This window comes from Artemia franciscana, chromosome 15, assembly GCF_032884065.1.
Source record: "Artemia franciscana chromosome 15, ASM3288406v1, whole genome shotgun sequence".
Taxonomy (NCBI): Eukaryota; Metazoa; Arthropoda; class Branchiopoda; order Anostraca; family Artemiidae; genus Artemia; species Artemia franciscana.
In genome coordinates this window covers 6,297,405-6,324,001 of record NC_088877.1, presented here as the reverse complement: position 1 = coordinate 6,324,001, position 26,597 = coordinate 6,297,405, and the positions used below count along the sequence as shown (strand labels likewise).

The 26,597-nt window shown below is 34.6% G+C and overlaps 1 protein-coding gene across 2 annotated transcripts in view; it reads right to left on the bottom strand.

Moving 5' to 3' along the window:
* Window positions 1-2,103: 2,103 nt before the first annotated feature.
* LOC136035984 (la-related protein Larp4B-like) overlaps window positions 2,104-26,597 on the bottom strand; it is a 77,387-nt gene continuing 52,893 nt past the window's right edge. The window contains exons 9-13 of one of the 2 annotated variants that reach the window (XM_065717887.1): window positions 25,072-25,330; window positions 14,330-14,545; window positions 12,474-12,740; window positions 9,942-10,030; window positions 2,104-2,585 (exon numbers count right to left, since the gene is read on the bottom strand). In XM_065717887.1, the coding sequence (XP_065573959.1) occupies window positions 2,162-2,585; window positions 9,942-10,030; window positions 12,474-12,740; window positions 14,330-14,545; window positions 25,072-25,330 (1,255 nt within the window). In that variant the 3' untranslated portion in view covers window positions 2,104-2,161. Of the gene's footprint in view, window positions 2,586-4,575; window positions 4,754-9,941; window positions 10,031-12,473; window positions 12,741-14,329; window positions 14,546-25,071; window positions 25,331-26,597 lie in introns of those variants that run through there. The other variant, XM_065717888.1, reaches the window with a different exon arrangement.

Below are 26,597 nucleotides of genomic sequence, written 5' to 3'. Positions count from 1 at the left end.
GGTCATATGGCTAATAGTTTCTGTTTTGGCACCCCAGGGTGTTATACAATCTCATTACAGGAGTAATTTGGATAGACAATGATCATGTGGAAACACCCATTCATAGTAGTCCTGTGGACGCATATAGCATTGGGGGATAATCTCTACCATTTCATTTTAGTTGATTTGTGTTATTACTACAAAGAAAAATGAAAGAATAGCCTTTCTTGGTATATTTTACATACAAATAATTCCTGATCATTTAAAGTCATTTTAAAGGCCGCTTAAAAGTAGTATTTGGAACGAAAAAATATTTGCAATGATGCATATTTTATTTTAGTTTCTTTTCATTAAAATTTAGCATTTTTCTTATTTTAATACTATAATCCAATTATGTTCTAATAAACAACAGTCTATTAGTAGATTTACAAAGAATTATCGGATAACAAGATTATTTTATTAATAATATTACATGATATACTCAAAAATATTATTGGATGGTGTCATTCAAACCATATTTGTCATATTCAGTTGCCAGCCTAAAGATTTAGAAAAAAAAACCCTTTAGGTATTTTCTAAAACAAAAAAATGAGAGAGGAAAGAAACAGCCCCCCCCCCCCTCCAGACTTTGAAACCTTATTTTCTTGTATACTCATTGATAGATAAAAATCTTCCCTATCCCCCTGGATTTCCCCCTTATCCAAGTATGTTAAAGGGCATTCTTTAGATAACGTGCGCTAAAAATCGTTCTATTACACCCCCCCCCTTCTCCCCATGAAAATCCTTAATAAAAAAATTCGTATGAAAATCTTCGAATCAATTCCCAGTATCGGATGACATGTACTGAAAGTCGTTCTATTACAACCCCCCCCCCCCCCCAATGAAAAATCGTAAATAATAAAAATTTTCGTATGAAGAATCTTTGGATCAGCCCCCAAATCGATGCGCCCCTATGTTAAACGAATTATAATTCTATGAAAGTTGTAGCTTGATCTGAAGATATAAACCCCCGAAAGACTGCAATATCTATCATATTCATATGTAACAAGTCATAACTGGGAATGGCATAGAGAGACAATGTTGGGTAGATAACCTAACAATGGTTGGTTATATAAATTCTTCCTAAAATTCTATTTTTAGAACATAAGTGTTTCCCTTGTTTACAAACATTTTAAAATCTATACTCCCCTAAGAACTACAACCTCACCCCCAGCTGAAAAACATTATTATACACGCGTCTTGAGTAGTTTCGAGGGTATTTAGTATGCACAAATAATGGCGCTCATTGCACATACTAGAACCCCATATTTCAAATTACATATGGATTTGTAGATTACCGGGTCGGCAAATAGAATACAGATGGAAGTAGCGTAGTTACCACATTCATCCGCTTTTAAGTGCCATCTTTTTTCTGCTTATTCTAGAAACAACTTCAAGGACGTAATTTACCCTCAGGAACTGCCAATTCACTACAAATTTTCATTGGAACACGTGAACATTGTATATATCACAGTCATTAGTTTGATGTTCTCAAGAGTCCCTTATCCAATAAAACTCGTAAGATTTTTATTCTATACACACTAATAACCTTTATGCCATACCTGGTAATTCACTCATGGTTTCCAATATTGAATTTTTTTCTTCGCAATGGTCACTAACTTTGTTGTCACAAATCACAGCACTAAAAACAATTCTTTTCATCGTTTACCGACTAGACCAAGGTTGTCAGTATCGTATATTTATTGTCAACCGACTAGTCCCATGTCGTCGGTTTCGATACCGCATATCGTCGATATTGTCAGACGACTAGTCTGAACATCATCTACCTCCCTTCTTCTTGGGCCAGATGACTAATCACTGGAAAAAAATCGCTGGTATCTATATACAGAAGGGAAGCTAGCACAAGCTTACGTTCGATTACAACTATTGAAAAAATGTATTTGTTGGTTTTTTAAACAATGATATGAGCAAAAAAAAATCTGCTTAGGAACGTGTCTTGATTAATAAGAAATATGGCGCCATTATTTGAAATAAAAGAAAACGTGATCACCAGCGCGCACTATGTTCAACGTATTTGTCACTTGCATTTTCAAGAAAAAAAAGACTATAATTGTCGAAACCACAGAAAGGCAAATATCTCTTTTAATAGCATGTCTCATCCAATTCAACACCATCAACACCATCAAGCGGCAACCCACTCCCCAGACCCTGTTTCTTCCTGGGCGTCGGGCCCATCCCAAATTTCACGATTCTCATTCATATCACCATTGTTGCGTTCCTTTTCCTTTCGCTTTTCATTATTTGATGGTTGCTTCTCAAATTTTCCACCATTTTTAGACTTTTGCGGTGGCTTAGTGTCGGTGGCCACATTTCGCGGTGGCACTTTTCTAACCTGATCACGTCGTTTTCTTTCCTGCTCCAATTCTCTTTCTTTAACTTGACGAGAAATCTGTTCAAGCTTCTCACCACTCTGCTCGGCCATTTTTGCGTACGATAAAACAGGGGTGTTGTTTTGATTTGTGCACCCATTTTCTTTGTTTTCATCGCTATAACGAGGGGGCGAAAGTTTTCCTTTTTCATAATCACTTCTAATCCTTCTAGGTTCCCTGGAAGAAAAACAACTTTTTAATCCAAATTCACAGACATCACCAATATTATAAGGAATTGCAGGATAAAACTGTTCAATCACGGCGACCATGCGAAATTCAACCAAGCTAAAGGAGATAGGGTACCAAACAACTTTCTTATATGTACAGTTTAAAAGAAAAAAAGTAGAAAAGACTAAAAGAAGAGACATTTTTCTAACTTAAACAAAATCTCTACGAGGACATATAGAACAGCGTTCACTAGAGAGCATTTTGGACACTTGAAAAAAGAAAGAAAAAAAGTTAAACCTAGGATATGCGAGTTAATGTCCATTCGCAATATTTTGCTGATATAAAGAATTAGCTAGCAATAGTTTGAGCCCATCAGATTTTTTTTAGCCAATCAGAAATTCCATAAAAATCTGATTTACTCAAATTTGCGCTGGCTAAATCTCGATGTTATCGGCCTGCCGAAATCGACTATCAATATTAGTTTCTAGAAGCACTTATTTGAGCTAGATGTTTTTAGTGTGTATAAACCTAGGGGCTTCACGACTTTCCCCACCTTAGACCACAGTTAAAACACATGTGTGAGACAGGATGAACTTACCCCTTCATGTCGATTTTCCCTAGGATCCATAAAATAAACAACAGAAACGAACAACTATTTTCAATTCCATTATAGAAATCCCCGTGGACCTAAAATTTTGAGACCTTTATGGCTGTTGACAAGTTTTTTACTTTGTTCCTTTTGGAATTGACATAATTCAGTATGGACTGATATAGGCTAAGTTTCTGTAAATTTTTTTTTCTCCGTTGCGTATTAATGTGTAGAAAAAGTCGAGATAAATCTTGTAATCTAAGATTTTACCTTAGATTTAAAAATACAGTCCACAAGTGAAACACCTGGTAGCCAATCTGAGTAACTTAACTTTTTAAAATTTTTGGGACATAGAGGCGGGGAAGGGGTACAAAGCTTAACTAAAAGACGGAAGCAAAAACAAAAAAAAAATAACCCATTTACAAATAGCATTACCAAAACGGACCTTCTATTCAATAGCAAAAGAGCAAAATTAGCCTAAATTTTAGGGCTACAATTTCCCCAAAGATTCAATCAACATAACATCTACTTGACACTCAAATCCTTTGGCTTATTGGTCTTAAAATAAATAGCCCTAAAAGGAGGTAATATAGTCTGATAAGACTTGTTATTTCTTGGAAACATTGATGGCTTCTATTCCCTTTATCAATCGTCCCCTATTGCTCCAAGAGAAATGAAGATCAAATCTTCAATTACAAAGAAGACAGAAACACCGTAACTTCTCAACGCGGACAAAATAACGCGGAAAATAAGCTTTATGACATACCTGGTAATTCACTCATGGATTCCAATATTGAATTTTTTTTATTCGCAATGGTTTAAATCAAATATAAATCAAATTTTTTAAAACAAATCTAACTGCCTCTATTATCTATTTTCCAAACCTAAAAATAAACAACTAAACGGTAGTTTCACTGATAATGTCTGTTTCTTCTCCACATACATGGCCTCTTCAAACATTGATAGAAAAGTGGACTGTCTCGGACTATCTTTCTTGGCCTTTCTACAGTTGGTCATGGCTTGATGCCCACAACTACTTGATTTTAATTCAAAATCAATGGACTCGATTCTCCGACACAGTGGTCAAACCCGGTCAACACAGTGGCTACCCACTATGTTGTTCCTGCGTAGACAACGTGGCCGTCCCTGTAATAATGATCCAGCAACAGAAACCTCAATTCAACACCTAATGCGCCAGCAATGGTCCTGGAGGATCTCTATTCCCACACAACTTTCAAATTGGAACACTTTCTCCTTTTTTTATTATTTATCAACTCAAATCACGAATATAAAATAGTTATAAATAAAATACTGATTTTCATTGAGAAGGTTATCCGGTTCTTCGCATGCGTGGACTTTCCAGTCTTTGACGGGTAACAATATATCCGCCCAGCTTTCAAGTTCCAATCTTTTTTTTTCTTTTAATTTCTTCTGTGTTAATAAAATCAAAATTAAAACAATTGCAAATAAAATGCTTCCAGTATTTCATCAGTATATTCACCATTTTCAGTAATTGTGAGTTCTCAATGAAAATACTTACTGGCCCTTTGTATACATCCATTTTTCAGTCGCTGATTGAAAACATTTACTAAAAAAAAGAAATTTGCTAGAAAAAACTGCCGCTTGCATGAAACAGCTATATAGAACAGTGGAATCAATAATAAGCAGCTATAAAAAGATTGCCAGGTATGTTTGTTGGTCCGGGGGTTCAAAACTCTGGCTATTAATCAGAAAATAGGGGGTTCAACTCCCGTGCCAGCAAAGATTTTTTGAAAGCTGTTTCCTTTCTTTACTCAACTGAAAGTCACTTGCTTTGTTTGTAGTTGTATATAAAATATGGTCTCAGGAATTGCAGAATCGAAAGCGCTGGTGACCAGTTTGGGTATTATTCGTATATTTACTTCTTCACCGTAAAAATAATATCTTGTGTCTAAACATTATTTGGACGGGCTCTCGAGGAATCTTCCAATACTTCCCATGTTAAACATTTGGAGTTTGCCTAACGTTCATGAATTAGTGATTTCGGCGGTTTTTACTTTAACAGATATAAAAAAAGATCTGGTGAATATTTTGATCTAATCAAATCTTAAATCCAACAATTATTTTTTATATAATTCCAAAATAAAAATAAAACCTGTTACGGGTTTGCATTCTAGATTGCTACACTTGACACTGTTGTTATGGGGTATCAAAACTAGAGCAAAAAATTCTATTCAACAATCAGAAACTTATTTCTATAATATATACTTGCTGGCTGCAGTCCCTTCAAATACTTTACATATTTGTGTTCCGAAGTCAAAAATTCCCCTCAAAAGACTAGATGCAGCTGTAATCGGAGCGCGTGAGAATGCATAAATTAGACAAAGGGACTAACCACACGGATTGCTCTTGAGCGATTCAGTAAAGTATTAGTTAGTTGTAACCGGTTTAAACAGAGTCCGGAGAATGAGTAGCGTGCAGATACCAAACTGCCAGTTAATGAATAGATATAAAAACTATATTGTATAAATAATTACAAGAAGAATTGCTAAGGATAGCCTGCGCTTCATCGTAATTTTGAGTGAGAAACCCCTGAACTTCAACCTTCTCAGGCTTATTTAGTTGAAGCGGCGAAGAAAACTGATAAATTCGTCTTTGACCGAGTTGCCGCCTCTGAAAAAGAACTGACTCAGGAGTAAAATGCTTGGACTTCTGCTAGGCCTTAAAACTATTTGATTTGATAGAGATCAAAGGGTAGGACACGTTTTGCGGATGACAGATTGCCAAAGATTGTCGATTTTGGTCATCCACCTAGGGCCAAACAAAAAGTGAGTCGTTTCCGAATGGAGTTTAAATAGGTAGTTTGAAACGCTTTAAAAGAAATTAACATCTAGGGAGGTTGTCAAGAGGGATTCTTTGAGCATATTGAGGTGGAGGAGTGTGAGCAGCTGGGTTGGTCTTACACGGCTTAATGCTGCAGTGAATTGTTAGTAATATTAGAGTTATATTGCCTTCCAAAAATCATTTGTATCATGTGCCAATTATATGTACCGTTGCACACATTTTTAGAAAAAAATTGCAACATTTTTGAAGAAACATTTTAGTATTATTGGATATTCACAGATTTAAAGTTGAATCTACTCATGAACCTGACTAAATTTAATACCATGAAATATCAAGGAGTGCTAAACTTCCTATTCATAGTACCCTCTCTTCTTTTCGAAAGGCTTTAAGAAACGGGAAAGAGAAATACGGTCCTTCTAGCCTAGACAATGAGTCAAATTACAAATTGTAAAGATCGCCAAATGCACTTTTAGAAGAATTTCTTCTAATTTTCCATTGGAATTTTCGTATCCCCTGGCGAATTGACTTCATATTATTTCCCTTTTAAGTTTTACTCCAATTTTGTCATACAATAACAATTTGTATTTTGGCCTAGGATGAAACTTGTCCCAATAGGTCATTCTGGGCCGGAGGTCAGAGGTCATGTCATTGTGGTATGAGGGCATTATTTTCGATGACCAAATCGCTTTATATTAAGAACTTATTTTTAAATGATAAATTATCCCCTCCCCGATAAAAGATCCGAAGTCACCTTGCCAGCCTTCCCCCCCCCCCAAAAAAAAAAAAACAACAAAAGCCATCGCTGAAAGTTTTGACTCAATACCCCAACTATGGGACACAACCGGGTGGACCTACAAAAAATTTGAACAACTGGCAAAAAATTTGTGTGACAAAACTTGACTACTAAAACTGTCGAATAGTTATTATTTTTTAGATATTTCTATTTTTAATCCTTTTTCTTCTGATTTATCTTTGACGACGATCGGAGAATTTCACTTCCAATCAGACAAAGCGGGTTTTATAGACCAAAAATCTTTAAATAAGTTGTAAAACGGCTTAATTTTTCATTTCTTTTCGTTCATTCACTTTATGCTTAGGTCGAGGGACGCTAGTTGGGAACAGGGAGGCGACAGGGGAACCCCTATACTCCTTCTCCAAATTCTTAAAAAAATATCTTCTTTTGGCATTTACATTGAAAAAAGAAAATAATACCCACCTCGTAGATTTTGATAAAATATTTGTTGTATCTCAACTAAAAAAAAAATATCTTTGACCCACACCCTCCTAGATACCTGTGAATTGGTGCTCCAGTAAAAGTTTACCCCAAATTCAAGTAGCTTATGGCTTTTTGCTTATGCTTATATGAGTTTGAACAAGAAAGCAAAACTGAACATTTTACACCGAAACGTCCTGAAACTTTCTAAACCAAAGTGTCTTCAATAAGTCCCATACTCTAGCTGTTCAAATTTTATTAAAACGCACATGTCGCGAGCAAGTTAAAAGTTATGAAAGATTCCTGAGAAAGGATTACGGTATAGAAATGGGAAGAAAAAAAATACAGGGTATTTCAAGAGCCACACAATCATTTAGGGTTTAAACCTACAAATTGTTTATGTGTGCAATGTATGGAAGTATTTAGTACATAATATAAACAAAACAATGAAAATAACAAATAATAATGTAAACATTAAATAATATAATACAAAGTAAACAATCCAGGGTAAAACTAGCCACATGGCATAATACAGGTAAGCTCCCAAAGGGCCTAAGGGATATAAGCATAGTACTAGGGCAATGAGCAAAATATAAGGTACCCACAAACTGACCCCTAATTGTTACACCCTAAATAAAACTAAGGGTTAAAAAACTCAATAAGGCTAAGGTTAAAATACTCGCTTCCTGGAAAGTACTTTAGTTAATAATTTAATGAAATTCATACAGGAAGCCAAACAAAAGGTACAGGAAAAAATTTACATGCCCTCCAGTAATATAGGTTCTCTAAAATGGCACAATAAAAAAAAAAAAAAAAAAAAAAAAAAACTTATGAATTCAAAATACAAAATTAATGACCACTTTGAACTACATAGACTTAGGCCCGATAATAAACACGAAGCCGAAATATCCAACTTTTTGAAACTCTTAAAACCTTTGAAAACTATAAATACCATTAGATACGTAGACATTACCATTTATCTACAACTTGTTTTGACAACTGTCCAAAATACTGTCACACCATTTACCAGCACCACACTTAAGCCAACCTTAGTCATAGTATGAAGCGGTCCCACTTCTGTTGGAGATGCGATTGTTTCCCCAATAGTAAACAATGTGCATTGTGTTTGTCACAGTAGATGAACATTATACATTCTTGTGACATTATTTGTGTCATACAAAGCTGTTGTCGCAGAGTGGATTGATACTCTGCTTGCCAATACGGGGTCCAGGGATCAGTCTCCAAATACGGGGTCCAGAGATCAGTCTCCCAATACGGGGTCCAGAGATCAGTCTCCAAATACGGGGTCCAGAGATCAGTCTCCAAATACGGGGTCCAGAGATCAGTCTCCCAATACGGGGTCCAGAGATCAGTCTCCAAATACGGGGTCCAGAGATCAGTCTCCAAATACGGGGTCCAGGGATCAGTCTCCCAATACGGGGTCCAGAGATCAGTCTCCAAATACGGGGTCCAGGGATCAGTCTCCCAATACGGGGTCCAGAGATCAGTCTCCAAATACGGGGTCCAGAGATCAGTCTCCCAATACGGGGTCCAGAGATCAGTCTCCCAATACGGGGTCCAGAGATCAGTCTCCAAATACGGGGTCCAGAGATCAGTCTCCCAATACGGGGTCCAGAGATCAGTCTCTAAATACGGGGTCCAGAGATCAGTCTCCCAATACGGGGTCCAGAGATCAGTCTCCCAATACGGGGTCCAGGGATCAGTCTCCCAATACGGGGTCCAGAGATCAGTCTCCAAATACGGGGTCCAGATATCAGTCTCCACTCCCAAAAAGTTAGTTGACAGGCCATCTATTTGTCCCTGCAAAAAAAGACCCACCAACAGAAACGTCCATTCGACGCCCATAATTGGCTCTAGGGATATATATCCTCCTTTGATCCTTATTGAACGTCATGTTCTGTCTTAATATCAACTCTTTTTTTTTAATATCTTGCAAGATCTTTTTTTATTTAAATTTGAGCATAGAGCATTTAGTAAATAGTCCCCCAAGTCCCTATTTAAGGAAATACTGTTATTAATCTTAAGTCTGATTTCAATTGCTTCTCGAACTACCTGCTTTATGCCTAGGTAATTGCCAATAATGGCGGAATCTTCGTCGATATTTACATTGCCGGCTTGTTATTATATATATTCTCTTCAGGTAGCTTCCGAGAAAAAAAAGCGTCAATCTCCGTCTTCATTTACGCAAGGTGGCAGAGAGTTGGAGACCGAGCTCTTACAAAGTTAAATAATAACCAACAAACTACTGAAGGGGGCGGTTTCCTTTCGGAGCCAGAACCCAGAGCTGTTTAGTATCTCATATTTTCAATAGTTTTCGTAGGGCTTGTCAATTGTAGCCAACGCTTCGTTATCCTCCAGTCTGAAGAAAAACTTTGTAAAATGTCACACGATCTCATGTCAACGTCAATTTATAGACCATGACAGACTTTAGATTATAACGAATAACTCAATTCAAAAAATTATTACCAAAAAAAAGCACAATAGCAAAAGATATTGGAAAATTTTTTAGCGCAGTTTTTAAACACAGTTTACATTCAGTACCACACGGCAACTTATATATTTTTACGTGGCGAAGTTTTTTTTATAAGTTATTTGATTCCTTTACCTCCCTAACGGAAAGGCTCTGCTTTTTAGAAGAGGTTGTAAAAAAAAAAGTTTTAATCTTTTATTAATAAATAACTCCTATTATTATTATTAATATTATCATAGAAAAACTTACTCTTTCGGTGATGAGGGAGGCGTGAGAACGACAGATCCAACTAGATCGCCATTAGTTGCTTGTGCGTTAAGTAGATCAATTGGAATTTCCTGTAAAAAAAAGATACATACTTTTGTGTATCTATTTATATGTTTATAAAACTCAAACTCCTTAAGTTCATCAAACTTCATTTGAAAAAAATCAGTTCATTAGATAAACATTTTTTACCAACCTGTTTCAATGGATACGAGATAAAAAGTTTCCTGTCACCAATATGCACTAGACCCAAGTAAAGATTACACCAGTGAAATCATCATAATCAAAAGTCCTTATCTGGACGTTTACAATCTCCCTTTTTGAGCAAGATCCCTTTTCTGAGCAAGATACACGGCCTACAGGAGATACAGCCCTGATGTATCTCCCTTTTTTTCATTTGGAGCCTAGGAGTGATCATATCACACTACTTTTTTAGGCAGAATTGTTGTCATAGCAAGTTTATAGGTGGAATCGAAGATATTAAATCTTTACTTTTATTTCTACCAAGATCAAAAAAACTTACTTTCGCTTTCAATTTGACTGCATTATCAGCATTAAGAAAATTGTTTTATTCAAATGTAATTCTCTGAAAAAAAATTCTATAAGCTTACTACTTTTGTTCTGGTTTAATATATATAAGGCAATAAAATAGCAAGTAACATTGAAAAAAGGATGCTTGAGTGCAGGGACATGAAGAATTGACCTATCAAATATATTAGAAGGATTTACGCCAGGGACGTATGAACGAATTTGGAGGAGGATAAATAAAATAAAAAAACACACAAGAAACCGTTGGCTTATAGGACAATATTAACAATTGTCAGCACATAGTAAGAATTTCAATTTCAGAGGGGAGGAAGCGAGAACCCTCTTCTTCACACATGTTTTAGTTGCGTAAATAACCTTATGCCTCCGCTGTTTAGTTCGTGCGTCCAGCAGGAAGACGCGGGCTGCTATGCAGTCTCTTGAAGTATTTGCTTCTTCCGTCAAATTCTTAAGTCACCATTTGAAGCTGGTTTAGGAACGGTAACTATTATTTCGATTATTCTTAATGCTAAAAGTTCATTGCAAGAACTAATTTACGGGAGTTTCGAAAAATGGCCTGAAAATCCACAAAAATGGCGGCAGATCGAAAAGGAAACCGCACCATTGGAATTTCCATGGCCGAAAATCCCATATATAGGAATTATATGTGACCCCTTTTTTTGTTTTATATTTCGCCGCTAGTGGGGCACTGAAACATCGTAGAGACGTTTAAGGGGTCATCTAATCCAGTGAAGTACGAAAGCTGACGTCAGAATCAATGATCAATTAGTACTCAAAATATGTTACCTTTTCATCACTTTTTTCTACAATCTTTTTAACCTTTTGTAAAATCGTTGAAAAAATCAACACGTAATCTGTCTGCAAACCTTTAATTTCATAGATGTGCAGTTGCTTTTCCGGTATAAAATCAAACAAAACTATCGAAATTGTACTTATGAGCATGATGTAATATTCATGTTCTTAATTTACTAGTGGTTTTAATTCATTTGTTTACTAGTTACAATTATTATAACAATGATAGTCAGCTTGTGCATCTAGTTTATTTGCCAAATAGTTAATATAATGTTATCATTTTGAAAGACAGGAACTTTTTCTACCCAACTTTGAAACTAGACACACTTCCTCACAAAATAAAATAATAGTACCAAATAATTAAATATAAATCATTTACAAGAAAGTAATAATTATTTTTAACCAATTAAAATTGTTCTTTCTGAACAAAGCTTGGAACAGGATCAGAATTGGAAATAGGATGCATTTTTACCAAATAAGAAAGTAGAAAAATTACTGATTTGACACTTAAATGGTGATACCCCTTCACAAGCTAAACTTAAACATAGCTCACCTATTTGGTGAAAGATGACTCAGTAATTCAAAGTAATTCCTTAGAGATCAAACGAATTCCCAGTGGATACATATAAAGACAGACTTATCTCCAACAACAAAAAAAAAATAGAAGGCTCTCCCACTCCGGTTTCTGAACTGTTTCCGGTTTCCGCACGCGGCGTTAGAAACCGTTTCTGAACGGTTTCCTGTTTCTTCATTTAGCAGTGCTACATATGGGGACGCGTTGTCATGAAGAAAATCACACCTTTAGTCAAGAGTCCTCAACGTGTCGTCCTAATGACAGGACTTAAGTTGTGCTTACAGTATTGTAGAATTCACATGACTTCCGAATTACAACTACTGACCTAACCTCGTCCCTTATACTTTCATTTGTTTCGACACCTTAAAGAGGTTCTAGTAGCTTCGAGATCAACCCGAAGACATGTACAAATTAGAACAACAATGGAATTGGTGTTTAAATGTTGCCAGGGACTATTGTTTAAAGTAGCCGAAGTTTTAAATTGGTTCCCCAGGTGGTAATGCTCTAATGGTGACAAAATTGGTAACTACTAATGTAACTAAAAAACCTAGAACTAAAAACAAGTCTACCTATCCAACTAAAAAAAATCTTTGAATATTTCTTACCTTTTGGGTGAGAGATGACTTAGTGTTAGTTTTAGGAGCTAAGACTGCGTCAGTTGAGTCCCAGGTGGGCGTCTTCCTATCTCCAGGTCGTGATGCTCGTTTCACAACATCTGAGAGGCGATTTCCGTTGTCTTCATTAGTTTGTGCCTTTGAGCCAGTATCAGTTGCAACTATTTGAGATGTGCCATTAGGTAAAGTCGTTGGGGTTTCTGAGCCGGGTAGAGGGGGAAAAGCCCCGTCCGCTTGCAGATCAAACTGAGGCATTGCCTAAAAGAAAGTATTATACACGGTTTTTAAAGGCAACTTGAAAACAAGCCTAGAAAACTTAGCAGTTTTGAAAAATTTCTTCAGAGTTCTTGAAAATAACTTGCGTTCAAGAACCACAAGAACAGATTTGTTAGTCAGCAATTTTGGATCAAAGACACTTTCCGTAAGAACACGAATTTTCATTATTTGGCAATTACCATCGGGGTTTCTGAGCCGGGTAGCGAGGGGGAAGCCATGTCCACTTGCAGATCAAACTGAGGCATTACTTAAAAAAAAGAACGACATTTAACATGATTTTGAAAGGAAACTTCAAAGTAGGCTTAGAAAACTAAGCTTTTGAAAACTACATCAAAGTCCTTGAAAACAAATTGCCTTTAACAATTGTGAATACTATTTTACTTGTCCCGAGGACATCCTTCCTGTACTCTCCCGAGCGTAAATGATTCTTTCCCCGAGAACACGAATTTTTATTATTTAGCATTATCCTTATCTTTCGGGTTTCTGAGCCGGTTAGCGGTGAAAGTCCTGTCCCTTTTGGAGATGAGGTTAAGTTACTCTGGTAGTTTTTCTTGCTTATTTGGGTTTTCACTGTTTGATCAATTTCTGAGAAAGTCAGTTTTCTACAACGAATACCTCTTCGTGGCCTACTTTAAGCAAGATATCAAGATAATAATAAACATAACAACCTTTATGACAAAAGTAACTTTGTTTGCTTTTAAAATTTAAAAACAAAAAAAAAATTTCCCGTGATATTCTGCCTTGATATTTTCCACTTAATTTGAATAACTTAAAAACAAAAACAAAACAGTTTGAAAAACAACAGTTTGTAATGTTGGTCGTTTCCATCAACATAATGTTGCTGATGAAACAGAAACATGCTTGCATTCTTAAGAAGGTCAGGAAAAACAATGCGACAGAAATAAAAAAAAAATATTGGGTATCTTGTAGCTTTATTAATTCGTTTGTTTGGCGTGGTTAAGATTAGCTTTCGCTTTTAGACTGCAGTAAATCTACCTCCTTCTAAGAAGTTATGTTAATTAAGTGTCTTCCGTTCCATGGGACAAACTCTGCTACTTGGGTAGTTGATTAATTATTTTGAATGATTTAAATAAATAGTGTCGCAATAATAACAACAAAACTTCTCCTAGATATCAGTTCCAATCCTCAATTTCTCAATTACTTAACTTCAATATTTCATTAGTCAGTTTAAACATTAATTTCTTAACTAATAATCAATTGAAAAGTATTTATAGCTATTTGAACTACCTGTTTGAAAGCTATATCAGCTGAGGTCACTGACTTCTCATTGGGTCAATTTTGTACCGCAAAATAGTACTTCGCTTTGGATGCATGAGCTAATTGCCCACAGGCAGTTTTGACTCTGCATCGCCATCGTCAACGTAGCGTCAATCAGCCTTGCAAGGGGAGAATGTGACGTAAATTATGCGAATAGGGTACAAAATTTTTCTCGGGTTCTTGGGACTTTCACGGAAAATTACTAAATTTCATTATTTCATTAATTAAATAGTTCAAACAATAATTTCTTAACTAATAATCAATTAAAAAGTATGTATAGCCATTTGAACTACCTGTTTGGAAGCAATATCAGCTGAGGTCACTGACTTCTCATTGGGTCGGGTTTTTCCACCATCAGAGCTAATTCTTGCACTCGATTTATCACTGGACTGAGATGGGCTGGACTGGACGTAGTTGCTTCCACCAGTACGCCCACGGAAATCTCCTTCCTCCCTCCGTCGTCCACGAGGAGGTCGTCGACCTCTTTCCTGGTTGCGATAATACTGAGACTAGAAAATAAGTCCGAATTGAAAAAAGCGACACAAATAGGGATCTCTGTACGAAAAAAAAATGTAGTATATAAAACAAAAATACTATATAAAAAAACGAATATTAGAATTTTAACAATGTTTTTATAGATACAAATGTCTTCTCTGACATGTCTTTAAAAACACAAAAAAAGAAGAAATTTGGCATAAGACCATTAAATGTAAATACACAAAGAATAGTTAGCCCTATACAAAAGGTAACAAGAATATTTTACAGACATATCTAAATATTTGAAAATTTTAATTTTCAATTATTTACAAGATTTTTGTTTTTAATATTCCCTTCGATATATTTTGTTTTTAATATTCCTTTCGATAGCCTGATCAGCCTTTTTCGTCAATAGCAATGCTACGCTTAAAATTATCCAGGATTGCGAACATTATTTAGGACAGAAAGTGCTTGAAGCAATGGAAGTATGGCCCTTTACCAAATATGGTTTTTGAAAAAGAACATTTGAACAAGTATGTTTGGTGTAAGGCTCTCTACGGTCACTTACTTTGACTTCACGTTCTTGCCCAGCAGGGTTGCCAGCGTAGAGGGAGCTGCTTGACAGCGCCGTCAGTCTTCCCCAAGTAGCCCTGTCCGGGGCTAAGGATGGGGCCTCATTTGGGTTTGATGTTTCGGCTGAGTAGGCGCTGGTTTATTACATCAGCCCATCTAGTGCGTGGCCTTCCTCGGTGTTTCCAGCCATTTTCCGAAGGATTGAAGTCCGAGATGATCCTTGCGGGGGTACTTAGTGGGAGACGGAGTAGGTGGCCGTTCCACCTTAGAGAGCGGGCTTTTACTTGGGTAGAGAGGTTCGCCAGTTTGAAGGTCTTCAGGATCTCAGTATCGCAGATCTTGTCATACCATACAGTGCATTATACTTTATAGATTAATAAATCAATCTTAGTCACCAATAGAAACGCCACACCATTGAATATGGCAACTATGGTACGGCGTTAACTAAGAAAGACATAGGGTAACTAAGAAAGTTACATAGTTAATAGGGTAAACTAAGGGTAAAAGTTGCATATTAGGTAAAATAGGCAAAAATAGGTAACTAGTAAAGAAGTAAAATAAAAGTAGTAAAAAAGGTAAAATAGTTACAAAATAGGGTAAAAGTTACATAGGGTAGCTAAGAAAGAGTTGAAACTGTCGCTAGATTCGAAAAAAATATCAACATCTAGCATTTCTTGGCATTTTTTTCAAACTTTGTGTTTTGTTTTCATTTTTTTTTTTTTTTTTTTTTTGAAACTGAGATCCAACACATTATTATAAACACATTTTATATATTATAATCACATATTATATTTTCCAAAAAAAAATATCCCGGTTGCCCTAATTATTTTTCTTTTCTTTTATTATTACAGGCTTCGTGGCTCAAAGAAGCATGTGAATAAATTTGGTTGCGTTTTGTAAAGTTTCTTCTGGTAGTCCCCTTGTCAAAAAAAAAAAAAAAAAAAAAAACGGAAGGAAAACCCTGGATCTAGCCCTGATACCATATATCTTTAGCTAATTCTCAGCTGATTTTCACTCATATTTTTTTTTTATTATTATTAAGCTTCCGATACTACCAAAAACTGCATACGAAAGTCGTTCTTATTAAGATTGAATTATATTAAAATAAAAATTAGATTCAAAATCTAAAATCTAAATTAGGTAATTTAAAATAGATAAAAATCTAAATATAAATTTAGATTTTTTTTTCGGAAACTGAGATCAAACAAATATTATTAAAACAGATTTTATATATTAGAAACACATATTATATTACTAAACAAAATATCCCGGTCGCACTAATTTTTTCTTCTTTTATTATTACAGGCTTCGCGGCTCCATTACAGGTGATGAATTTGAATGCATTAACAATAGGGAAGCGTTCAAAATGTTCCAAGTAAATACTCCCTCTAGTAATTGCATCAGCGGTGGTTTGTTTAGATGTCGTAGACACCTGCACACTCCTAAGGCAACATGCATCAGCATTATAATATTTTAGAGCCTTCTGAAATTTACTTTATAAAACTAAGAAAACTGTTAAGTATATTCTAATTTTCCGCATTATGATCAGCATTATGATCAGGGCACGATTATTATCTAATACATGCAAAAAAAATACGAGATCATACTGTATGAGAAGAAAAAAATAGCCATGTCTGAACCATTCTGCTGTTGGGAAATGTATCATCTTACAAGGGGGGTGGGGAATGTACAAGTATGCCAACATCACAATGTGCCACAGTCTTATTCCATAACCAATAAATTCACTAGATATGCCACCATCAGACATTGTTTACTAAACGAATATCCCAGTTGCACTAATTCTTTTTTTCTTTTATTATTACAGGCTTCGCGGCTTCACGACACGTTATAATATGCCACCAGTCCTCGTAAGTACCTCATTTACCAACACTGAGGTATTTACTATACCTTCTATTCATTGCGTCAAGGGAAGGGCTTTCCGGGATAACCTCTCCCGGCAAGCGATTCCACGTGGCGACTGATCGGGCAAACCTCGTTAAGATATTCTTGGCGGAGAGTACCCTGCTCAAGGTAGACCTGAAGAGCTGTACTTCGGCGAGTTGATCGCAAGGGTTTTGCTATTTCAGGAAAAAGCTTTGATAGCTCTTCTGATGGAAGGCTCTGGTGTTTCCCATATTTTTTGAGCTGCAATTTCTAAGATTTATCTAAAATGGCTTAAAAGTGAGATCTCTCTTCAGGAGGGTGCGATATAATGATCGCAGCCCCCTGAAGGACCATTTGATTAATGCGATTATATCGTCATTAATCGAAGTTCAAGGGTTTTTGAGATACGAACTTTCTCCACAGAACTGCAAATTTAAATTACAAATATTAATATCACCAAAAACAAGAGCTAAGAGCTCATATGGCACTTGTGACGAGGTCGGAAGAGCAAAGAGCACATTTTGTATGAGCTCTATCAAAATTCTAAGAATCAATAGATTGCTTTAAAAAGAAAATCAGAAGCTTAATACCGTTCGGGATTTAAAATAAGAGCTCTGAGTCACGAGGTACTTCTAAATATCAAAATTCGTTAAGATCCTATCACCCACACGTAAGTTAAAAATACCTCAATTTTTTCTAATTTTTCCTCTCCCTTCAGCCCCTAAGATGGTCGAATCGAAGAAAACGACTTTATCAACTCAATTCGTGCAGCTCCCTGATACGCCTACCAATTTTCATCGTCATAGCACGCCCAGAAGCACCAAACTCATCAAAGCACTGAACCCCACCCCCTAAATCCTCCAAAGAGAGCGGAACCAGTCCGGTTATGTCAATCACGTATCTACGACATTTATAAGCGTTTTCCAATATTTCCGGTTTCCCCTCCAACCCTCCCCAATGTCCACAGATCTGGTCGGGATTTGAAATAAGAGCTCTGAGACATGTGTTCCTTCCAAATACCAAATTTCATTGATATTCGGTCACCCGTTCTTAAGTTAAAAATACCTTAATTTTTTCAAATCAACAATCCCCAGCTCCCCTAAAGAGAACAGATCCGTTCCAATCATGTCAATTTCGTATCTATAACTTGTGCTTATTCTTCCTATCAAGTTTCATCCCGATCTCTCCACTCTAAGCGTTTTTCAAGATTTCCAATCCCCCCCCAATGACACTGGATCCAGTCGGGATTTAAAATACGAGATCTGAGTTACAAGGTCCTTCTAAATATGAAATTTCATTAAGATCCGATCAATCCTTCGTAAGTTAAAAATGCCTCATTTTTTCTATTTTTTTAGAATTAACCCTCCCCTCTAACTCCCTCAAAGAGAGAGGATCTGTTCCGGTTAGGTCAATCACGTATCTAGGACTTGTGATTATTTTTCCCACCAAGTTTCATCCCGATCTCTTTACTATAAGTGTTTTCCAAGATTTTACCCCCCCCCCCAACTCCCCCCAATGTCACCAGATCCGGTCGGGATTTAAAATAAGAGCTCTGAGACACGATATCCTTCCAAACATCAAATTTCATCTAACCCCCACTCCCCCTCCCCGTCCCAGATGGTAAAATCGGTAAAACGACTATTTCTAATTTAATCTGGTCCGGTCCCAGATGCACAACCAAATTTCATCGTCCTAACCTGGAAGTGCCTAAAGTAGCAAAACCGGGACAGACCGAAAGAATTTGCGATCGCTATATGTCACTTGGTTAATATCTAGTGCCATAAGAATGAATAAAAAATTTCAAGCTTAACCAAAACTAGATCAAATAGTCAATCAAACACGTTCAAGAGTATTTTGCAACAAACCCTTCGTTTAATGCAGCTTTGCTTGAATAAAAAAAAAAATAAACAAATACATGAATAATAAAAAACATAAATAAATAATAAAAAATAAATAAATAACAAAACAAAATTAAGTATTAGATTCTAAGTGTTGGTTTTTTGTTCTAGGCTGAAAACGCCTTGTTTTATAAGGGTGAAATATTTGTTTGATTTATATTCTATTTAACCCGTTGTAGCACAGTGGATTGGTGCTCTGCTTGGCAATACGGGGCTCAGGGTTCGATCCCCGCCACAGCAAGATTGGGCTACAAGCTTGCTACTTGTTCCTGTAAAAACACCCAGCAACTGAAACGTCGATTCGACGCCCTATACGCCAGCAATGGCTCTGGAGGATCTTTATCCTTTTTGTCTTTTTTTATATATTCTATTTATTTTTCTTTATTGGCCATAGGCCCGTTTGTCACTTTCATATTCTTTTCTTTGTCTATTCGTCTTGGCTGTAGTTGGGCTTTTGGGCTGGACAGTTGGGCTTTTGGGCTGGACAGTTGGGCTTTTGGGCTAGACAGTTGGGCTTTAGATCTTTTATTGAATAAATAGGAAATACTACAAAAGAAATAAAATTAATTTTAAGAATGGATAAAAATAATTTTCAATTACAGAAAAACTAGTACCAAAGCAAATTTATGAATCTAGTTCAAAATGACGGAAAATCAATCTAAAAGGTGAAAACAACAGTGTTAAAATCAACAGAATAAAATTCGCGAACTTGCAAAAATCTAGCAGAGAAGCAAACAACTGCAAAATTTTCCAAAAACCTAGCAAATAATTTTCGATGAAGTGGACAGAAAATAAATCCGAAACGAAAAAATAACATACAAAATAATATAAAATGGTACATAAATAATATAAAATCCGCATGGTTCATGGATCAAAATCAACTATATAAATAATATAAAATCTGCTGATGGTAATCCATGGTAAAATAATAATACAAAATCAACTGATGGTAATTCATGGTAAAAAAAAATAATACTATGGTAATCCATGGTAAAAATAATATAAATCCACTGATGGTAATCCATGGTAAAAAATAATATAAAATCCACTGATGGTAATTCATGGTAAAAAAAAAAAATAATATAAATCACTGATGGTAATCCATGGTAAAATAGTAATATAATATCCACTGATGTTAATTCACGGTAGAAAATAATATAAATCCACTGATGGTAATCCATGGAAAAAAAAAAACATAAAAAAAGGATAAAATTCGCTGATGGTAATTCATGGTAAAAAATAATATAAAATCCGCTGATGATAAACTGTGGTTAAAAATAATATAAAAATCTGCTTCAGCACCTTTTGTCGCCTCTCTTAACTAACTCGGACCTTCTGCATAGAAGTTTTCAATTCACTTGGACACATCGAAAAACACTGCATATTCTAAAATGTGCAACATAGCATTGTTTCGAACTATGCTTTGTACATGTATAAACACTTTTCTAATTCATTGATAAAATTGGATCTGTTCAATTGACAGACAATTGAACAGATCATGCATAATCATGCATTAGGCACAAAACTAAATAGACCTAGAAATACTTATTTTAATGAGAAAGGAAAAAGAATTTAATAAAAAAAATATAAAAATATAATATTATAATAATATAATAACTAAATAATATGATAATAATGATAAAATAATAGTAATAAAATTAATTAATAAGCAGAAAAATCTCAAACCCACTTTAATCAAGTGCTTTCGGCACAAACTCATCAGCACGAGGATTTTAGTCAGGTATAAATTTAGTCAATTTAATTAATTGACAAAGTTTTAAAATATAATTAGTTCGCTAATTTTAATTTAAATAACTAATGTTTAATAATTTAATTAATGAATTAATTTTTACTTAATTGTCTTATTTGTTAGTCTAATATTGATTTTAATTTAACATCGATTTTCCACTCAGCAAATGAAACTTTTATCCAAAAAGAATTATATTCCTAATACTTGAACGTTTTGAAGATGGGAAAAAGCAAAACGCCCAGCAATAATTGGCGACTTTTTTAGATTGATGCTCCACCAACTGAGCTAAGAGGGGCTTATTTTGTTGCTTTTACACATCCATTTATATAACAAAATATACGGGTGCCCTTTAAAAATGTTATTTACGGACATATCCAATCATTAGGTATTTTATACAATGAAATAACGACAAATTCAAGTTTAAAAAAAACTCAAGCAATAAGAATATCCTCATCTGCATCTATATATTTAAAAAAAAATGACAAAATAACTTTTTTTCGTTGGTGTCCCGTTCCAATCATGTCAATTTCGTATCTATAACTTGTGCTTATTCTTCCTATCAAGTTTCATCCCGATCTCTCCACTCTAAGCGTTTTTCAAGATTTCCAGTCCCCCCCCCCAATGACACTGGATCCAGTCGGGATTTAAAATACGAGATCTGAGTTACAAGGTCCTTCTAAATATGAAATTTCATTAAGATCCGATCAATCCTTCGTAAGTTAAAAATGCCTCATTTTTTCTATTTTTTTTAGAATTAACCCTCCCCTCTAACTCCCTCAAAGAGAGAGGATCTGTTCCGGTTAGGTCAATCACGTATCTAGGACTTGTGATTATTTAAAATAATCTGAGTTACAAGGTCCTTCTAAATATGAAATTTCATTAAGATCCGATCAATCCTTCGTAAGTTAAAAATGCCTCATTTTTTCTATTTTTTTTAGAATTAACCCTCCCCTCTAACTCCCTCAAAGAGAGAGGATCTGTTCCGGTTAGGTCAATCACGTATCTAGGACTTGTGATTATTTTTCCCACCAAGTTTCATCCCGATCTCTTTACTATAAGTGTTTTCCAAGATTTTACGCCCCCCCCCCCCCGAACTCCCCCAATGTCACCAGATCCGGTCGGGATTTAAAATAAGAGCTCTGAGACACGACATCCTTCCAAACATCAAATTTCATCTAACCTCCACTCCCCTCCCCGTCCCAGATGGTAAAATCGGTAAAACGACTATTTCTAATTTAATCTGGTCCGGTCCCAGATGCACATGCCAAATTTCATCGTCCTAACCTGGAAGTGCCTAAAGTAGCAAAACCGGGATAGACCGACAGAGACAGACCGAAAGAATTTGCGATCGCTATATGTCACTTGGTTAATATCTAGTGCCATAAGAATGAATAAAAAATTTCAAGCTTAACCAAAACTAGATCAAATAGTCAATCAAACATGTTCAAGAGTATTTTGCAACAAACCCTTCGTTTAATGCAGCTTTGCTTGAATAAAAAAAAATAAACAAATACATGAATAATAAAAAACATAAATAAATAATAAAAAATAAATAAATAACAAAACAAAATTAAGTATTAGATTCTAAGTGTTGGTTTTTTGTTCTAGGCTGAAAACGCCTTGTTTTATAAGGGCGAAATATTTGTTTGATTTATATTCTATTTAACCCGTTTTAGCACAGTGGATTGGTGCTCTGCTTGGCAATACGGGGCTCAGGGTTCGATCCCCGCCACAGCAAGATTGGGCTACAAGCTTGCTACTTGTTCCTGTAAAAACACCCAGCAACTGAAACGTCGATTCGACGCCCTATACGCCAGCAATGGCTCTGGAGGATCTTTATCCTTTTTTTCTTTTTTTATATATTCTATTTATTTTTCTTTATTGGCCATAGGCCCGTTTGTCACTTTCATATTCTTTTCTTTGTCTATTTGTCTTGGCTGTAGTTGGGCTTTTGGGCTGGACAGTTGGGCTTTTGGGCTGGACAGTTGGGCTAGACAGTTGGGCTTTAGATCTTTTATTGAATAAATAGGAAATACTACAAAAGAAATAAAATTAATTTTAAGAATGGATAAAAATAATTTTCAATTACAGAAAAACTAGTACCAAAGCAAATTTATGAATCGAGTTCAAAATGACGGAAAATCAATCTAAAAGGTGAAAACAACAGTGTTAAAATCAACAGAATAAAATTCGCGAACTTGCAAAAATCTAGCAGAGAAGCAAACAACTGCAAAATTTTCAAAAAACCTAGCAAATAATTTTCGATGAAGTGGACAGAAAATAAATCCGAAACGAAAAAATAACATGATAAAATGGTACAAAATAATATAAAATCCGCTTATGGTCATCAATACTATATAAATAATATAAAATCTGCTGATGGTAATCCATGGTAAAATAATAATACAAAATCAACTGATGGTAATTCATGGTAAAAAAAAAATAATATAAATCCACTGATGGTAATCCATGGTAAAAAATAATATAAATCCACTGATGGTAATTCATGGTAAAAAAAAAACAATATAAATCACTGATGGTAATCCATGGTAAAATAGTAATATAATATCCACTGATGTTAATTCACGGTAGAAAATAATATAAATCCACTGATGGTAATTCATGGTAAAAAAAAAATAATATAAATCACTTATGGTAATCCATGGTAAAATAGTAATATAATATCCACTGATGTTAATTCACGGTAGAAAATATATAAATCCACTGATGGTAATCCATGGAAAAAAAACATAAAAAAAGGATAAAATTCGCTGATGGTAATTCATGGTAAAAAATAATTTAAATCCGCTGATGATAAACTGTGGTTAAAAATAATATAAAAATCTGCTTCGGCACCTTTTGTCGCCTCTCTTAACTAACTCGGACCTTCTGCATAGAAGTTTTCAATTCACTTGGACACATCGAAAAACACTGCATATTCTAAAATGTGCAACATAGCATTGTTTCGAACTATGCTTTGTACATGTATAAACACTTTTCTAATTCATTGATAAAATTGGATCTGTTCAATTGACAGACAATTGAACAGATCATGCATAATCATGGATTAGGCACAAAACTAAATAGACCTAGAAATACTTATTTTAATGAGAAATAAAAATAATTTAATTAAAAATATAATATTATAATAATATACTAACTAAATAATATGATAATAATGATAAAATAATAGTAATAAAATTAATTAATAAGCAGAAAAATCTAAAACCCACTTTAACCAAGTGCTTTCGGCACAAACTCATCAGCACGAGGATTTTAGTCAGGTATAAATTTAGTCAATTTAATTAATTGACAAAGTTTTAAAATATAATTAGTTCGCTAATTTTAATTTAAATAACTAATGTTTAATAATTTAATTAATGAATTAATTTTTACTTAATTGTCTTATGTTAGTCTAATATTGATTTTAATTTAACATCGATTTTCCACTCAGCAAATGAAACTTTTATCCAAAAAGAATTATATTCCTAATACTTGAACGTTTTGAAGATGGGAAAAAGCAAAACGCCCAGCAATAATTAGCGACGTTTTTAGATTGATGCTCCACCAACTGAGCTAAGAGGGGCTTATTTTGTTGCTTTTACACATCCATTTATATAACAAAATATACGGGTGCCCTTTAAAAATGTTATTTACGGACATATCCAATCATTAGGTATTTTATACAATGATAACGACAAATACAAGTTTAAAAAAAACTCAAGCAATAAGAATATCCTCATCTGCATCTATATATTTAAAAAAAATGACAAAATAACTTTTTTTCGTTGGTGTCCCGTTCCAATCATGTCAATTTCGTATCTATAACTTGTGCTTATTCTTCCTATCAAGTTTCATCCCGATCTCTCCACTCTAAGCGTTTTTCAAGATGACAAAAAATGACAAAATAACTTTTTTTCGTTGGTGTCCCGTTCCTATATATTTAAAAAAAATGACAAAATAACTTTTTTTCGTTGGTGTCCTTATTTTCTAATTTCTTTCCTACAGAATTACACGCATACCTCTTCTGGGGTGGTCCAGAAGCCCAGAAAAAGGTAAAATACAAATAAATAGAAATAACATGATGAAAAATTTGTAATCTAGTGCTGCTAAATTTACTCGAAATATTTTAAAATTGCAGGTAATCATTACTCAAAACAGACCAAACCCTAAGAGAGACAATACGAAATTTTAACGGTGCATATTACATATAATTAAAATTCATTTTTTTAAAATTCAATTTTACTGCAGTTTATACTAAATCGGGAGAGGCACCAATTAAGAAGGGAAGGGGTATTACCCCTTAAAAATCTTTCTTGGTAATTTTCCATTTTTATTTTTAATCAAAAAAAGAAAAAGAGTCGCTTCTACCTAAATTGAGAAAAAAAACTTATTTTTATGTTTAGAGAAAAACCGAAGAAATGCTTGTTTTCTCTTAATTTGTAATAATTACCTGATTGGTAGTACTCTTCGAATAACTCTCTTCCTCGACATTTGGCTGCACAGCAGAAGCAGGCTGTGAAGAAGCCTCAATCGATGCTTCGTTTTCATCATGACTAGTTTCATTTGAGGGAGCATTAGCATTTACCTCTTCTTGGCGTTGTTTTTTATCGGGTAAGAACCTTGGACGGAAAGGCATGGACTGTCCAGACGGATAAGATGGATAAGCTCCATAAATAGACGTTTGACCGCCCATTTTCTCCTGCTCATAACTAAAAATGGAAACAATTTTTAAGTTACTCCAACTACCTTAGACTCCAACTGAATATCGTCCTTAGGTTTTCTTCAGCCAGTCTAAACCCCCTAAAAAGGAGGAGGGTGAACACTGGGCTTGCAACTTTTTCCTATTCTAGAAAAAACCTATTATATGCATTTTCTAAGATTTTTCTTGTGGTTGTTTCAAAATTATGAATTCTTTAAGGCAGGATCAAATTGTCGTCAGTGTTACCACATTGAACCACCAAAATCATTAAGCAAAAACTAATTAGTTAAGTTTTACAAGATTTTATCCATACAAATTCGAACATCGACAGTCTGTGGATTTTCAAAGGCAACAAAACCTTCAAATGAGAGCTAAAACGTATTAACCTGTTTGCTACTATGATGTTACCTTATTTTTGCTGATTTTCAGCCCAAGTTCATTGTTTTTCAATTTGGCGTCCATTAGTACCAAAAATTGCATCACTGTATTTGGAGATCTCTTTTGTTCAAAAATGAGTCCCCAATTTCTCCTTTTTTTCAAGATATACGTATGGGGTGAACTCTAAACTCTAACTGGGGTGAACAAAAGTACCAAGGACAATGTAAATAAAATCTGATTCTTTGATGTGGGCACTTACAAAACCATATATGCCTCAAATTAAAAAAAAACTATAGAAATTCAATTTTTATGAAAAAAAGACACCATATGCATTTTTATAATTTTTAGTGGCGCTAAGTAGCAAATATAAAGAAGAAAAAGGTGAGATCTACAAAAAACAAACTGAAAAAAAAGATGGAACAAAAGAGCTTAAGAAGATTTAGATTTCCTTTAAAGGCGTAGGTGTCTTTGGGGATCAATAGATTGCTATTGTTTGAATTTTCACTGACGAAAAGCATAGTCAAATTTTTATTAATTTATTTTACTAATTTATACTGTTTTTTATAATAAATAATAAATTTTTACAATAATTTATAATAAATAAATTATTATTATTATACTAATTCATAATAAATTATTACTAAATTTTTGCTAATTTATTTTCACGGTTCAACGTGGTAATGCTGGAAAATACTACCCTAAAAACTTCATTCTGTAACAACCATAAGAACAACCTTAGAAAATGGCAGTTTTCAGGTTTGAATAGACATATGATTGGTCCAGGAGTTAAAAAATGTTTTTTACTTTCATGTCCTTAGAATTAAAAATCAAGGAATAGAATTAGTTATAAGAACGCCTAACAGTTAAACCTCCATATCACTAAGAGTCAGGGGGGGGAC